A 19,345-nucleotide genomic window follows, 5' to 3' on the forward strand; every position below is an offset into this window, starting at 1 on the left:
TTAAACTCAATTTTTTCTCTACCACCTTTCTTAGCGTTTAAGATTGTAATCTCAGAGCTTTTTTCTCTCTTTATTTTTAAATATTTTTTTATTTATTCTCTCTCATTTATTTTATTTATTTCTATTTATTTTATTCATTCTCTCTCATCTATTTAATCTCTTTTTAATTATTTTATTATTTTTCTCTCTCATCTATTTCATATATTTATAATATTTTTATATACTTATATGAAATTATTATAATAAAAAAATATATATTTAAATATATTATTATTTATAATAGGTGTATCTTAATATATAAAATAATTAAGCAAAATATGAAATATAAATATACTGTAATTTTTATTTATAATTATACTTTAAAATGAAACTAACCTTAATTAATTATTTAAAAGTATATATTACAATTGAGATAAATGAAACTGAAACGTGAAAATAAATAATAATAATACAAAGACTGTGAGAGAAAAAAAAATGAATTGACAATTTAAAATTGAGTCAGAGAATGTTAAAAGTGAAATATATATATATATATAATAATAAATTACTTTCTTTATTTATATCATTTATTTTAAAATATATTATTTTTAATTTAAATTATTTTTTAATATGTAGAATTATATATTAATAAAAAAATTAATATATTAATATAATTTATTTTCAAATATATACTATTTTTTAATTTAAATTATTTATTAATATTTAAAATTAAATTAATAAATATATATAATATTATATATATAATATTAATTATTAAATAATATTATAAATATAAAAAATAAATAAATTAGACGTATAAACTGAATTAAACTTAATCAAACTTAACAATTAAATAAGCTTCATATTAAACGAACTTGAGAGCATATAAACTAGTCCTTAACAAAAAAAATAAAAAAATAAATAAAATAAAATAAAAATAAGAAGATAATTATAAGTAGGCGTGACAAATGCACTAGAATATTTAAATATTATTCTTTTCTCAAAAACATAAAAACAAAAGTCTCTCAAAGTGTGCACTTTCTTACTTTTTTTACTCTTTAGTTACGCCTAGACTAGACAGCTTGATTTCCGCTTCTTACTCTAAAAATGTTTATGTAGGTCGACAAATGTAAATAAATTACTCCTCTCCCCATGAAGTCCCTTTCTGTCATCTTTATTTACCTTGGAACTACTAATTATTTGATCCTATTTTATATAGAAAATTTAAATCATGTTCCCCCTCAATTCCCCAAATTATCTTAATTTCAAGGAAATATTATTATATGGTATAATTTATTGAATTATTTCATCATTTTCTTAGCAGATTCATTATTTTATGCCCTCCTTCATCAATCACTCCTCCCTATAAAAAAGCATGCATGTCACCATTATAGTTCACATTGGATCTCTTTTTTTTCCCTCTCAAACATGATTCTTTTTCTAGCTAAAACCCTTATATTGCTCTTGCACCTATCCATCATCACTGTCAGCTTTGCTCAAGTCCCGGCTCAGCCACCCAATATTCACGAACCGGTTCATCACAACAACCACAATCCCCCGGCTCAGCCACCCAAGATCCACAATCCCCCGGCTCAGCCGCCCAAGATTCACGAACCGGTTCATCACCACAACCACAACAACACCAAAAAGAACCATCCCCCGGCTCAGCCTCCCAAGATTCACGAACCGATTCATCACCACAACCACAACAACACCAAAAAGAGCCATCCCCCAATTACTCAACATCCGCCGGCTCAAGCTCCAACCAAGTCGAACCCATTTCCCAGAAGCCTCGTGGCAGTTCAAGGTGTAGTTTACTGCAAGTCTTGCAAGTATGTTGGCGGGGACACCCTTTTGGGTGCCACCCCACTTCTAGGTATGCATGTAGATTTATATTAATGGCCCGTTTTTATTGATTTTTAATTTAGAAAGTTAACACGAAATCACACTCATAACCTTTGGTTTGTGTCTTAGGACTTGTTATGGATGTCTAACTATTTGATCTCTCACAGTTACTTTATGTAAATTTTGATTTTTCTTTTAAAAGGTGCGAAAGTGAAGCTTGAATGTAACAACACAAAGAAGACATATTTGATAGAGGCAGAGACAGACAAAAATGGTTACTTTTTGATCAATGGCCCAAAGAGTCTTACAACCTACGGATCCCACAAATGTAAGGTGTCTCTCATCTCCTCTCCCATTGCCACGTGTAACAAGACTACGGACTTCCACGCTGGACAAGTAGGGGCCTTGCTCATACCAAAGATGCCACGTGTCACACTGCCACGTACAATGCCAGTTGAGCTCTTTACAGTTGGACCCTTCGCCTTTGAGCCTTCTACAAAGTGCATCTGATCATATATAATTAATTGTTAAGTACTCTATGTCCCCTAATTTTAATTCATCTTAATTTACTTACATTGTAAGACCTATTAGAGATGAGAGTATTCGGTGCTGACGTGTGGGTCTCAAAGAAAGAGGATAAATAAATATTGGGAGATTATTTAAGACATTAGCTGCATAACCAAACCTATAAAATCGGATAATCGAACTAAACTTTAAACTCTAAATTTGTGAGTTTAAATAATAATAAACTATTAAAATTATTAAATTTTATTAAAAATTAAAAATAAAATTATAATTTCAGTATTTTATTATTTTAAAATAAAATCATAAAGATAAAATATTAAACGTACAGTTATTTTAAATATGAATGTGAGTTTTCTAGCTGGTTTATCATATTATTTTGAAATTTTCCTCTTTAAGAGTGTCACCTATATTTAGGGATGTGGATTAAAAAACTCCTACTTGACATTCAATTGTTCAAACAAACGTGTAAAGTTAACAATGTTTTTATTTTCAAGAATTGCATAAAATATACACATTTTAACATGTTCATATATAATTTTTATTTTATAACTAATTTTTAATGATTTTCTTAAATCTTGCACGATTGGGTTTATTTATTTAAACAATGTTGATTGGCGGTAATTTCGAAGAGAAATTATTTTTTGTAAAAAAATTAAAATATATTAATTTATAATGATAAAATATTAATTATTTTTAAAATAAAGTGTATTTTATAAGTATTTTTTATTAATAAATTAAATAACATAATTAATAAAGATAAAATGAGGTAACACTTGTGGTATAAAGAAAAACGATGGGACAATCTTAATTTAGATAAATATGATTTTTTTTTCAAAAAAAAACAAACTTTAAACATGCATTTTTCGTAAAACAATCCTAGCTAGCATGCATTAGTCATTCGATTGTGGCAGACAATGCATGATAATGACAGCTTTTTGTTCTACCAATACTTTTTGGCTTTTAACTCTTTGTTCATTTTCATGATCAGTTTATTCTTATCATTTTGTCCTTGTTATTTGACAACCCTTTTAATAAGTTTAATATTATAACTTATTTAATAAAATATTATACTAGCTTATTACACAATTACAACTTTTTCGCATTTATAAACCGAATCAAACTAATTAATTGTATAAAGTTTAGACTATAGATGAATTTATAGATTACATCTCAAACATTATCATCAAATTTATGAGTGAACAAAGGTGAAAATAAAGAAAGAAAACATTAAAATATCACTGGTCATCTATATATAATACCTTATAAATACATGTGCAAAGTACGCTTAGTTAGCAAATCAAGCCACAAACTAAGGAGATTCATATTGTTATTTTCATATTTTATTAGATTGTACAAAATTTGTTGAAGGGAAAGGAAATTGAATAACACACTAGGTTAAAGAAGGGTAAAAAATTAAATGATAAATTATGTTGGAGAAGATGGAAATATGTTTTTCAGTTTGTATTTAGATTACAATATTGAATGAATGATTAAGACGTGTTTTATGAAGGGTACGTAGAACCATTACATTGGATCACAATAACGTGAAAAGTCACACAATACTATTGAAAAAATCAAGACCTTTTAAAAAAGATGATACAATATGAAAACGTTTTCAAAAGAACTTAAATCTCTATATCAATTCTTAAAGTAGATAAAACTCATTTGTAGTTATACATTCTTAACCAATTTGATGACATGAAAATAGTTTTGAATTTCCTACGACATGACTTTTATTATATCAATTTTCTTCATAGATACCCTAATGTGGCAATTAAAACTTATTACACCCCTTACAATATAATGTGAATAAAATAAGCTTGAATTACACATAATTTTTAATTTTTGGGGTTAATGTGATCTGACATTTGATTAAGCAAAATGAAATTGAATATGACAATATGTTAAAGAAGGTAAAATAAATTGAATGACACATAATGTTTAAGTTGTCATAAATTAATCAAAAATATAAAATACAAACAAATGATAAAGTCCTCACAACTCTAAATTGAGACACTAGATTGTGTTGGAGTCAACTTAGAGCCCTAAATTCTTTCAGATTTACAATAAAATTATAAGCTCGAATTTTCTAGAAGAACATGGATTTTCTCACTTTGATCTTCATCATAGATACCATAACACAACATATTGATTCATTATATCAACTAACAACATAACGTGAAATAAATCCCCCTCATATTATACATATTTCTTAAATTCAAGAAAAGAAAATGATGAGTCGTTTTTGTTGGAGAAGACAAAAATGTATAAATGTCATGTTAATTTTTTCTCCATGCTACAAGTTGGTATTAGTTAATCAGAAAGAAAAATATACGAGCAAACAAACACAAGCATAGAGACCTCAAAGTTCATTAATCAGAGATTCTTGAAGGTGTTATAGTCAACTTAGAGCTCAAAATTCTTAATGAGAGCCACTAGATGTGCTAGCCTTGAACTTTCATAGTTTATATATGTCACTATGAATTTTCTAAATCCCAGTGGTTCGATTTTGTAATTATCTAGTCCTTTGTTTTCGAGAAAAGAAATTTAACACATTATGTTAAAGAATACGTAAAACAATAGTGCAAATGAATAATTATTTTTATTTTTCTTAAGCCTAACGTGTCACTAATTTTTTTTCTTAGGAATAAATAAAGACTCAAGAATTACAAAACTCAAACATATAAAGTTAGTACATCTATATTGTCATAACATTTATTTAAACTTAAAAACGTTATGTTTATGAATTGTACTAGTAATTTTGGTATCTTAGGCATCAATTCTTACCCCATTTTATTGATTTTTTTTTATTAATTTTGTTTTGTTTACAGTCTTGTTACTTTTCTTTATAGCTGTACAGTGGTTCAAAAACAAAAATACAACTCATTCAATTTTTTATTCCCTTACACTTGTACAAAATCCATTTTATGCCCTTTTTTATTTTTTCTAATTATATATATACATAAAATAATGTTTAATTATAAGTTATCGAGTTTTCGCATTACAACACGATCTATTTTGTGAAAATAAATGAATCGAGTAGTTAGTTTTGGATTAAACTGTTTATCAAGAGATTAAATAAATAAAAAAATAAGATTAAAATATATATATATATATATATATATTTATATATATATATATATATATATATATATATGGTAAATTATGAATAAATTCAACACTTTAATCAATTAAAATACTTAATTTTTATATTTTAAAATGATGAAAATAATTTTATAAACATATAACCATTTAATTTCCACATTTTCATTTATTAAATTTTTATATATTTTTTATTTATTTATAATTTTAGATAATAATAATATTTCTTTTGAATGTGTACGATCATATTAAAAAATATATTTGTTAGAACTGTTAACATAAGAATAACAAATATATATTTATATATCATCTCTCCATATTTAACTTTTATAATATTATATATATATATATTATATATATATATATATATATATATATATATATATATATATATATATAATAACTGAACATAAAATATTAATATATTACTAATTTTTTATATTATATATATATATATATATATATATATATATATATATTACAAATTTTGTATCGATAAAATATCAGTTTTAATAATTATTAATTAAATTTATATAAATTACAAAATTTATTATTTATTATTATAATTATTGCAAAATTTATATATATATATATATATATATATATTATATTTTTAATAATTTTCAGCTAAATTTACATAAAATATACATGTCCTAATACATAATATATAGGGAACTTACATTTTTGTATACTTTACTTTTTATCATAAAATTTTCAAACTAAAAATAATATTAATATATTTTATATTTACAACACAATGTATATATATATATATATATATATATATATAATAACAAAATACTTACATAATTATTATAAAATTAATTATAAATGTATAAATAAAAAAATGTTATGCAATAATTTATATTTATTTAGTAAATGATTATTAAAAATATTATATATATATATATTAGATTTTATTAAACTTATATTAATAGATTTTTCAAAATAAATATAATATTAATATATTTTAAATTTACAACCACATATCTATATAAATTTATAACATAATATGAAAACCTAATTAGTTCTTTTTCTCTTATTATTATTAATTTAAAGATTTATCATTATTATTTATTCTTAAAATATATTTTTCTTACTATCATCTGAATCATCAATAGAGGAAGATTTTCTCTTAGCACTAGTGAAAGTGGATTATGATTCTTGATTTTGATATCATTTTGGACGTTGCTGTCTCTTAGCACTTGTTTATCTCATTTCTCTTTGGTCACCGTGGATTACTGAATCCAATTAATGTCACCACCTTTGTCGAATCTAATTATTGTCACCACATTTGTCTATCAATAAAACCAGATGAAACCTGACTATATTAAAATGATGATAATGAATCTGTAAATAAATTTCTATTCAAACACATAGGCATACATAATTTTAATTTAAAATTCATTAAACTTCTTATACTCTACTTATGATTTAAAATATACTTAATTATATTAAAAAACTAAAACTAAAATAAAATATTTGAAAAAAATATTTAAAAAGATCATCTTTTTATAGAGACAATGGCAACATCAAAATCCATGAATATTTCAAAATTTACAATCGTGAATAATAGACCGAACACGACACGAATAATTTGTGTCATTAGTCACAAAATGACAATATATAAATGATCCGGGTTAGGGAGTCTAACTATACTTTTGAAATAATATGTACTCAGTTATTTATAAAAAATATTTATTCAAGAAAATTGATTATAAATTAACAAAATAATAATATTATTAAGTAAATAATTACTTAAAATATGATTAATCTAAATACTACACCAGTGTCTTAAAATAACTAAAGTGAGGTCTCTATTTATTTAAGTGCAAGGTGTGTTTTACTTGCTTGACAATAATTAAATTATATTAAAATTATACATTTCTAAAATATTGTAAATATATATTAATGTTTAAAATGATTAGTTATTTTTTATTACTAATAAAAAAATCTTTTTTAAAACTTAGTAGTCTACACCAGTTCCAATAAAATATTAGTTCATCAACAATAATTAAATTTAATATTTGTCTTAATTGCAATTAATTTATATTTATATTTTTGTTTTTAAGTGTTTTTATAAAAATAAAGGTCCAATTGTATGTGTACTGGAGAGCGACTCAAGAATATATATAAGTGGTCATGGGAGTTTTGATTGAATGATCCAAAATTCACGTATTATTCTTTAAATTGAGAATTTTTATTAGTCTTATTCTTGAAAACAAACTTTCTATTATAAAATATTTTTTATCTAACAAAAATTATAAAAATGTTTAAAAGAAAACTTTCAATATTTAGATAGGTGAAATGTTAAATTGAGAAGAAACGTATTCAAACATTATCGGTTAAAAATATTTATTTGCTAAGTTTTGAAAATATAACAAAATAAGTGATTCAAATTTTGTATCAATATTACTATTAATTTTTATTTTAAAAACTAATACGAACCTGACCTTATCAAATTTATCATTATAACCTCATAAAAGTTATTATATCAACATAATGACAAGTTAACATTTTATTGAAAATATATTAATTAACTAAATTATTTTACTTTTTACTAAACAATGTGTCATTCTAAAAATAAAAATAAATAAATAATAAATCCACATATCATGTTGAACAACACCGTTGTTAAGTTCATTGATAGGTAATGAAGCCTAAGAATCAATACATAGTAAATGTTGCATACTTTGACCCTTTTAAATATATATATATTTTGTTATATGCCAAAAACTATTATTATTTTGACTTCTTTAGATTGAACCTAATTACAAATTAATCTTTATTTAATTATTTATTTTCTTTTTCTTTTTTAATTTGTTTAATTGAACTAGGAAGTATTTGATTTATTAGACAATACTATTTTCACATATTTTTTTTTTGTGTGTGTGTGTGACTTATACTATTTTAATATCTTAATTAATTAATATAAGTTGCATTGGTATATAATTCAGTTCAAATTTAAATATTGATAATCTTAAATTTAGTTGGTAAATTCTAAGTGAATACAATCTTATTTTAAAATGGAAGGTTATATAATGTAACTTAGTATTCATATTGTTTGAGTATCACATTCACCATTTAAATAGAGAATTATCAATAAAATTATGCTCTTAATTTTAGAAAAATAATAATTATAATTTTAATAACTAAACTCTAAAGTAACAAGTTAAGATGAAATAATAATTGAAATGTAAATATATATATATATATATTAAAATATAAATAATTAAATTTATAAAAATAATAATTTAAAATATATATCAAAATATAAATAATTTAGTTTATATATAATGAATTTTAAATGTAAAAAGAATAAATAAATAAAAAAAATTGAGTTTGAATAGTAAACTAAGTTAGTTTGGGAATGAATGAACAAACTAGGTTAGTTTGGGAAAGTAAACACCAATGATACTTTGTAAAATCATCCAACGTCTTCTACGTTCATAGATTTCAAAGTCAAGTGACCATTTAAAATAAATAAAATTTAAATGTTCATAAGTATAAATAAAATAATCTTAAATAATGATAGTGAACATATTTTAAATCTCACTAATTATATAATTTAACTAAAAAATAATATAATTTCATTTAATTATTTAGATATTATTATATAATTCAAATAACTATTTGAGCGTTCTAAAAAAAACTATTTAGATATTATTATATAATTAAAATAAAAATGAAATAATATACATCATATATTAATTTTAATTTTATTAAAAATAATATTTTTATATATAAAAAAAACTTTATATAAATATATAACATAATAAATAATAATATTAAACTGAAAATACAAAAAATATAAAATTTTCAAATTATTTTATTTTATTTTATTAATGATTAAAAAGTATATAATAAATTTATAATTTATAAAATAAGTTTAAATATATAAAGAACATAAATTTTTATTAATATCAGTCAATTTATATTTAATAATATATTTTTTTTTATAACACTCTCATGGCAACTAATTTGTATTAAAAATGGTATTACTATCTTTGTTTCACATTGTTATAATTTTACAAAATTAAATTTGATTGGACTATCACTCTGGACTACTAAATCTAATGTCACAACTTTTGTTAGTATAAAAACACAATCAAGCCCAACATTATTCAAAAGGAAGACAACTACATCTGAAAACAAATATATGCTTAAAATAGAGTTTAATGTGAAATATACCTGGTTAAACCTTAATGATAATTTGAAATAAATAAAAATAAAAATAAAAATATTTTAAAAAGAAAATAAAAAATTTATCTTTTTTATCCATAACCTACAACATAACAAACTTTAAAAATTATCTTTTTATTTCCAATAATTCTCTTTTGGACACTAAGAAAAGTAAAAAAAAAAGTTTAGGTGCTAGATAAGATATCCAATTATAGTTGTAGAAATAATATGTACACTCAATTTTTTATACAAATATTTATTTTTATAAAATAATTATTAATTCTAAATAAATAAAATTGGTAATAATACTATATAGATAATTCTCAATCTAAATGTTTGAATATGAAAAAAAGATTTAAATATAGTTATTGGATCCCAATTGTCTAAAGTAGTTATTGAATCACAAGCTAGAATTTCATAACTCTTCTAAACCGCCAAATAGGCTCCACATTGTGGTGCAATATATGGTTATCTGTTTGTAAATTTCTTGTTGGGTAATGTACTATCTATAAGTGTTCTTTATAAGATGAAAGTATATAGATAAGTGAGCATATGAAATATCTATGAGGTAATAATTTGTTTTGATTCTTTATATATTTCATATTTAATAATATATATAATTTTAAAAATATTAATTACATTTCTTAAATATTTATTTTATGAATCATTAATAATATATAACTCAATATTTAATTATTTATTTATAAGTTTAATATATTTATTTAAAATAATTTAATATTTTTATTAGCTTAATTTTAAGTATTAATAAATTACTTAAATTAAAAATAAATTTATTTTAAAATTAATTTTATAAATAATTTATTTTTTTATAAGTTTTTATTAATACATAATTTTAAAATAATAAATAATTTTAAAATAATAAATAATTTTAAAATAATAAATAATTAATAAGTAAATAAAAAAAATTCAAAATTAGTGTAGCTATGTATAATGTAGGTAGTTGAACATGAGTATGATAGGTTTGACCATAACTTTAAAATTTCTTTTATAATTTATATTTATTCATTTTTAAAACGAAAGGATAAAATTATTTTTTTTACTTTTTTGTATATTAATTTTGTTATATACTGTTTTTTATTGTTTAATTTTTATTTATTATTTAATTTATTCATTATAAAATCTAATCTATTAATAATTTTTAATAATTATAGAAAAATAATATTATTAATCTTTTTAGTCTTGATAATAAATTAGGTTGTGAAATTTGCATACATTTTCATTTATTTAATATTTTGTATTATTTTAAAATTTTATAATTAATCATATAATAAACTATTTATACAAATAAAAAAAACTATAATTAATCATATAAATTATTTATACAAATAATAAATTTAAATAAAAAGATATATAAATTTAAATTTATGTATTTTGTGTGTAAAAGAGGAATAATTAGTAAAGATATATATATATATATGTTTAAATTTATATTTTATTATTATTATAATTTTATATAAATAATTAATTTTTATATATATATATAATTATTTGATTATTAAATAAAAAAAAATTAGAACAATAAATGAGAATAAAATAAAATAAAAAAGGAGGAGAGATAATGAATAGAAGAAGTGATAAACAGAAAATTGAGTTTTAAATTTTGTATTAACTATATCTTGTATCATTTATTGTATATCTTATACTTTATACACACTTGAGATATGACAGGGAAGAATAGAGAGATAATGAGAATTTTTTTTTAATATTCTTTTTTATTACTTTATTATTTATTTGTTTATGATAAATTATAATTTCAGACTGTTTGTTTTATTTTAATTAATATAATACTTTATGTTTTTTTATTAAATAACTTTTTTAAAGCTTAATACATGTGGATTATTTTTTTATTATGTATTTTTGAATGATTTAAAATTGTTACAAATTTAAAATTTTGTTAAATTGATCCAAATTATATTTAACTAGTAAAATATATGTTAAGATAATAAAAATATATTAATCGGTTAAAAATAGTCTTAAAAAATTGGTCTAGGTACCTATCGGTTTCGAACCAATTTTAAGTACCTCTTTTTTTGAGCGGGTTTTGGATATAAATTTGTCATATCTAAATATCATGTAAAAAATTTCTTCAATATACTGTAAAATAATATTGATTTCAAAATATATAAAAATGGTAATAGATTTGTTATATTTATTTTAAGGATAAATTTAATAATCATCACATTTATATTCTAAACTTCTAACATACCATGGTAATCATACTTAAATCTAGTTTACCAACCAAACAATAATACAAAATTGTTAAACTCATTCTCATTCAAACCTATTAACAAATCCACTATTATTCAAATTTCTGCAATCAAACCAAACATCCATAAATTTTAAATTAAGGTATAATCCATAGTATTATCTTTTTTAAATCAATACTAAAATAAAATAAAATGTTCAAACTAAACTTAGTACAAGCCCTCTCTACGAATGATAAAAACAAAGCAATTGTATTTCTTTCAACAATTGATCTCTATTTTCACACATTTATAACAAAGTAATCAGATTATATATATTATAAAATAAATAAAAATCAGACATTTAGTAAAAGTTAATAAAAAAAAACAACTTTAAGAAAAGTCAACATCTCTCTCTAACTTTACCAAAAAGAAGAAATCAGAGAAGATGACTAGAACCAGAACGAAGAACCATGGAAGTTAATTTGACGGATGAATCTTGTTGAACATTCTACCCATCTTCTTCTTCTTGGTCTTTCTAATCTTCATAATCATTTTCTCCATATGATCATCAGTCTCTGTTAGAATGAATTGGGTTTGAGTGATGTTAATATCTAACAATGAATCAGATTCATCAGCAATCTTCATCCTCTTGATCTTCTCCTGGTGTAGTTTTCTCATTAAGTAGAGCTCCGCTAATCCGCTACCATCCGCCATCAATTTAACTCGATTCAAATCTTCTTATTCTTATAATTCTCTCTAATGAAAATGTTCAATTGATCGGTCTCTGTATTTCTCTCTCTATCTGGAATTATGGAATAAGTATTGATAGTTTATTATAAACTCCATGGTCTTTAATAGTAAAGAAATGTTTTTGTCTTTGACTGTTTGTTAATAATGGGTCGGCGCATTGAATTTGTTCTCTTTCTTGTTAGCTTCCTAAAGAATAATATATTTATATAAGATATTATCAATGTTATATTATACACAAACTATGGCCAATTTGAAAACACCAAGATCCAGCTATACATTGGATCTAGGTTTTGGAAAAAATATATAAATATAAATTTATTTAAAAGTTATATTTTTTTATAATATCTTATTTAGGTATTTATTTAGATAAAATAATTTTGTGAAATATATATATATACTTTTAATGATATATATATTAACAAATTTAATAACATTTCCAATTCAATTTCAGATATTTTCAAATCGGTAATGCTATTATGTATTGTTTACACCATGCATCAAAATGAATGTCTAAATGGAAATAATGTCTCTAAAAAAAGCTTAGTTATACTCTATAATAAGTAAGAGTAAAAAATGAAGAACAATAAAACTCAGAGATTCATAATTATTAATTTTGAGTTCCTTATTTGAAGTCTATTGAGATTTTGGATCTCTTAATTCAAACCTTACAATTTATAGAGTTTTATTGTTAAAGTTATAGAAAATGAGTTTTGTCTTTAACGATTTCATACGCCGTTAACTTATTATTTAATGAAATTTATAACCTCATTATATATGATGTGGGCAACGATTGCAGATTTTTCAATTCAATTGATGATGAAGAAAATGTTGAACTTTGACACAACATACTTAGTCATATTAGCAAGAAAGACTTGATGATATTGACTAAGAAAAGTATTTTCTCAGGAGTGAAGATTGATTCTTTGAAGAAGTGTGCTCATTGTTTAACGGAGAAATAGACTAGAGTTACCTTCAAGAATGTTCCTCACCCGCGAAACCAGATATATACTTGATTTAGTATATTCTGATTTGTGTAGTTCTATGAAAACAATGACACTTGGTGGTGCCTTATATTTTATAACTTTTATTGATGATCATTGAAGGAAGAATTAGATGTATATACTTTAAAGTACAAAGATCAAGTGTTAGATGTTTTCAAACAATTTCATTTTTGTAGAAAGGCAAACTGGCGCAAAATTTAAGTGTTTTAGGACGAATAATGGTGGTGAGTACTGTGGTTCTTTTTTGGAGGTAAATGGTTTAACACCATTTCATTAAAAAACTTAAAAAGTGAAAAAGTCAAGAATTAAAATTAGACAAACCCTAACTTTGATTATAAGATGACAAATAAACGACCCTAGAGTTTCTGATTGGTAGCAATCAAACAACAGTACAAACAAAGATGACAAATACGTTCTCAATCTTTGTTTTTATTTCTATATTCGCCTTGTAGACCATGTTGTTTTATTTCGCGTCCCCTTCCTCGCTTATACTTCACGAAAGGTGATTATTTAGCCTACCTATGTATGAACCTGTACTGATTTGATAAAAAGAATTATTTTTCAAAATTTCAGGGCTTTTATCAATGTTTTTCTCTGCTTCAGTTTTGCGTGAATGAGGATCAACAACATTAGTTTCCTCCTCACTCTTCTCCTCTGTTATTTCTTTGCTTTCTTCTTTTGTTTGTTCCTCTTCTTTATCTTCAGATTGAACTTCTTCAGCATCCTCTGTTTTTTTAATTTCATTATTTTCTTCCTCTACATTTTTCTCATTTTTGTCTTCTTTATCATTGTTCTTGGCTTTCACAATATGCTCTTCCATTCTCGATTCTTTCGTTCATTTTCTTGCTTTTCCGTTTCCTGAGCTTTCAGGATGTTATGCTCTTCCTCAATTTCTTTTGCACATTTAGTACTATCATGTTAGAAAGTATCGTAGAAAGCACACATTTTTTGTCTCCATTAATATTAGATTTCCATGACTGTGGGCTTTTCTTTCATGTCAACAATTGTCATATTCTTTGGTAGTGTACTTTGAGAATATACTTCAATATTTATTCTAACAAAAGTATGGTGTTCACCTCTTTCTTTAATTTGGTCCATATATAATGGTTTCCCTAATAGACTAGCAAAGTGACTTAGAGCTTTTGCATTATATATGTGTGCTTGGGTGTTCCTAAACTTGAACGATACTTGTGTTTTTTTTTTGTTTGCTTAGAAGACTCAATTTTTCAGACCATATCTCCAGCTTCATACATATGGATTCAATATAAGTATGCCCAATTTTTAGAGTATCATTCAAGTTTGTTCCATTCTTGAATTGTAGAAAATAGAGATTATGGATGTTTGTAGAAACCTTCTTCAGTCTCTACTTCTCCCATTGTTTCATTAGTGCTTCCTTATTGATTGGGAAAAATACAAAATTCTTTCCTATGTAGTTTTCAACAACTACATTTTCTCATTCTTTGACGCATTTCTCCTCCATTTTGGTTTGTAATTTAAATTTAAAAGAAAAGTTGAGAATCTTGACTTTTGTTTTAAACTCATCCAAGTAGATTTGTCATTTGTATGCATGATCCATTACTTTCTTTTTTACATTTTTTTCTAGATTTCATTTACCTTCTAGCTGGAATTGTTTCTGATAGTATATATAGGTCTTTGATTTTTGAGACTTTATTGTTGAGTTATGGAGCCTACACTTATAATAAACTCTACATTGTTAATTAGAGTTTATTGGGTTTATCTTTTTTGGTTTTTGGGCTTGGGCCTGACCAAAGTTTTTAGGTTTATTACCTGAATGTTTACCCTATAAATATGTGATTATTAAGGGTTTACATTGTGTGACAGAATTCTAGAGAGATAAAGTGTGAGGCAAAAACTCTGTATTCCTTCTTCTTCTTCATAGTAAATCTGGTGGTGGCTGAAGTGGATGTAGCTCAATTTGAGTGAACCACTATAAATCTGTGTGTTCTTGTGTTCTTCTTTCTTGTGTTTTTACAGATTGTTTTCAAGCTGATAGGATTTGGGAGATACAAATCCTAACATTTATCAGCTCCCTCATTGTTTCCACAAACCAGTTAACTATCTTTTCATATTCTTCATTTTTCAGCAAATTCCAATCTTGAAGGTAGTGTACATTCAATTGGATATTAGTTTGTTATATTTTATCATTATTGAGCACAATCTCCCATTTCTTTACATGGATCAGTAACTTTGTAATTTGATTTTTAAGCATCCTCTATATTCCCTCATTTTGTCCATGTTCACTAGAACTTTGAACATTAGCTGCTTTCTACCTTTATTGATTTCCTGTATAGTTTCCTGTACATTTTTTTTTGGCTTTCCTACTAATTTTAGGTTCAACAGCATTCTTTGCACATTCTAGATCTAATTTTTGAACTTCCTTTAATTTGTTGTTTTTTTCTTCTCATTATTATAGAAGAACAAAATTATGCAACAAACAAAGCAGATATAGAATAGAGTAATACAGAATACCTGAATTCAATGTGTAGTAGACCAGAAACCGAACCTCGACCAAGCTTAATCGATCGCAGACAATGACTTCGCGACCATTTTCCCGACCTTGTTCAAACTCTAGCCGATGTTTCTTGGTTTCACAATTTATAACCCTAGACAATTTTTCTCGATGTGCCGAACGTGTCAGACGTGTTGACGATCATGACTTCGACCACGTTTCCCATAATCGACTACCAAATCAACCAACTGAATTTCGCGTGACTAACGTGCCAACCGTGCCAATTGTGTTGTATGCCGACTGTGTCGATCGTGTTGATTTTTTGGTAAACTATCTGGTCGGAGAGAAATCGTCAAACTTGTAATGATTGTAGTCATCCGATGCGTATCATTCATAATGCTATTATTATGACGCTTTCTGATATTTGTTCTGAAAATCAATAAGGTCCGTCTGGAGTTAATCGCTCTTCTTGAGAATTTACGAACTTGATAACCTATTGATTAACGTTTCTTTTTAATGTTATGATTTGTCATTGTGTGGTTAAATGATTTTTATTATTTTTAATATTCATGATTTTTTTTAAAAAAAATATAATTTTTGGAAGAGAAAAACACAAATTGTTGATATTAATAAGTCTTACTATAATGATTAAACAAATCAATAAGTTAAAATTTTGAAAGTTGCATTCCTTTTTATTGTTTAATAATGCAAATGTATTCAAATAATAATAAAAATTTAACTCAAACCAGAAAAAAAAAATACTCAAATTGAATTCATTGACTAAAATATAAGTTAGTGAAAGTTGTCCTAAAAACATTCTATATATAATAAAAAAAGCCAAAGTGACTAAAACACCATAACTTAAGTTGCACGACTATTATTAAAGAAAAGAGAAACACATGCTAACAATGTCTTTTTTTTTCCACTATCATATTTGTCAATTTAATTCTTTCTCATTAAAGTTGTCAATAGTGCATAATAAAAAATAGTTTATTTCAATGATTCTTACTCTTTTAGTTTTAGAATATCTTAAACAACTAATTTGAAACTTTAAAAAGGAAAACACAAATTTTAAATATAAAGTACCTCAATAAATATTTTAAGCCACTTTTGGAATGGAATCGTAGCTAGAATAGAAAATAAATATTGGATTTAAGAATAAAACATATCTATATATTTGTTTAACCTAACAATAGACTATGCATCAACTATAGGATACCATTTTTTTTTTTGTAAATGATCATTTTAATTGCTTCCACAAATGTAACACTAAATTCTTTAATGAATAATGACTATTTAATTTTCTTCTCCAAACATGTTAATGGGTTCAATACTATAAAAAATAAAACTTCAAATAAAAAAAAATTCAAAATAATATACAAATAATGTAATTAGAAAGACATTATCATGAGAAAGTTAATTTGTATGTTGTATTATGTGTGAGAACCTCTCAACTAATGTAAAAATAAAAATAAAAAATCAGATCTTACAGTGATTTTTAAGGTTTTTTTTTTTTATATTGGTCTTGATTTATGATCCACATTGTAGCTAACCATTTCTCTTTTTTTTTTTAATTTTATTTTTTAGAAATGTATAACTTCCATAATCCACATTATAACTAAACATTTATCTCCTTTCATAAATGCACAACTTCCATAAAATCAAGTTAGTATTAAAATACTTACAAGAAGTTTAATTCTCAAAACACTTAAATTGAAAAATCAATAAAACATACTAATTAATTTATATACACTTTCAATGAATTAAACCAAAAGATAAAGGCTAATTGTTTTTGAAATCTTTTGCAAGTTCATAGTTTTTATAAACTACTTTGACAATTAATTTCATCATCAATTGATGAATCAAAGCCTCAACAATTTTCTTGAACTAATTTTCATTGCATTGGATAGATTTCTAAGTCATTTGAAAACAAACAATTTAGAAACAATAAACAATTTGAGACATCAAACATATTAATTTGTTTGTTCTGCGATTTTATAAATCTGATTGAGAATCTACACTGATTTCAATGAAGAAGTGTTAAACACCAAACTTGACCATAAACAAAATTTCCTAAACAATTTTCTCTAAAATTCAGATCTCAAAAGTTTATGAATTATGATCAAATAAGATATAATTTGGGACATCAAGCATATAATAAAAAAAAAATAGTGCGAACTTTAGAAATCAGCTCACTTGAGACTCTAGATCGATTTGAAGACAGGGACGGACCTATGATTTAGGGTTAGGGTGGACTTGAAAAAAAGTATGGGTGAACTTAAATAAATAACGAGAAAATTCTGAAAAAAAAGAAGGTATAAATTTAAGTTTTATCATTTTTTTAATAATTAAATAAACAAACAGAGAATTATATTGAATTTTTTTAAAAATTAGCGAGGTTGTCAAATTTGAAACATAAAAATATAAAAATAAAATTGTTTTTTTTTTGTGGATTAGCCCATCCAAGCCTCTACATAGATACGTCCTTTATCAATCTCAATACCATAAGCTTAACAAAAATACGACTATGTTAGGATCGAAATTTTTTCAAGATCTAAGTGTTTTGTATATAAGACTGTCGGGGAACGAACTAGAGTCTCTAGTTTCGTAGACAAACGCCTTATCTATTGGACCACAGAGTCAATTGTTTTTATTAATTGCAGCAAAAGAATTCAATAAATGCAAAAAAAAAAAGTAGAAAAAATCCCAAATATGTTCATAATAGATTAACAAGTCTTTTTCTCAATTATATGTGTACCTAATTCATTCAAATCAATCATTTTCTTTCTAAATTAAAATAAACAATTTTTTTCAAAATTATATGCTAAGCATAAGAATACTAGTTAAAATTTTCAACACTCAAACTCACAATTAATCAAGACTAGTCATTCTCAATACCATATGCTTAACAAAAATACTAGGATTGAAACTTTTTCAAGATCAAAGGGTTTGAAGGTACAACTCAATTGGGGATTGAACCTTGAATTTCTGGTTCGTAAACCAGCGACTTATCCATTTGGTCACAGAGTCAATTGCTTAACAAAAATACGACTATGTTAGGATCAAAACTTTTTCAAAATCAAAGTGTTTATAGATATGTCTTTGCTGGGGATCAAACCCAAAATCTCTGGTTTCGTAGACCAACGCCTTATCCATTAGGCCAAAAAGTCAATTGCCAAGGAAATTGTTTTCAAAGAAAATGCTAAGTATAAGAATAGACTAGTTAAAATTTTCTAACACTCAAACTCACAATTAATCAAGACTAGTATCCATCATTCTCAATA

General features: G+C 23.9%; 1 protein-coding gene across 1 annotated transcript; it reads left to right on the top strand.

Moving 5' to 3' along the window:
- The first annotated feature begins 1,362 nt into the window (after window positions 1–1,362).
- Window positions 1,363–2,484, top strand: LOC124922190 (non-classical arabinogalactan protein 31-like). The gene is made up of 2 exons (XM_047462925.1): window positions 1,363–1,855; window positions 2,027–2,484. Exons 1-2 carry the CDS (start codon window positions 1,408–1,410, stop codon window positions 2,332–2,334), a joined length of 756 nt encoding a protein of 251 aa, XP_047318881.1. The 5' UTR covers window positions 1,363–1,407; the 3' UTR covers window positions 2,335–2,484.
- The last annotated feature ends 16,861 nt before the right edge of the window (window positions 2,485–19,345 follow it).

The sequence above is a fragment of the Impatiens glandulifera genome, chromosome 1, assembly GCF_907164915.1.
Source record: "Impatiens glandulifera chromosome 1, dImpGla2.1, whole genome shotgun sequence".
In the NCBI taxonomy this organism is placed as follows: domain Eukaryota; kingdom Viridiplantae; phylum Streptophyta; class Magnoliopsida; order Ericales; family Balsaminaceae; genus Impatiens; species Impatiens glandulifera.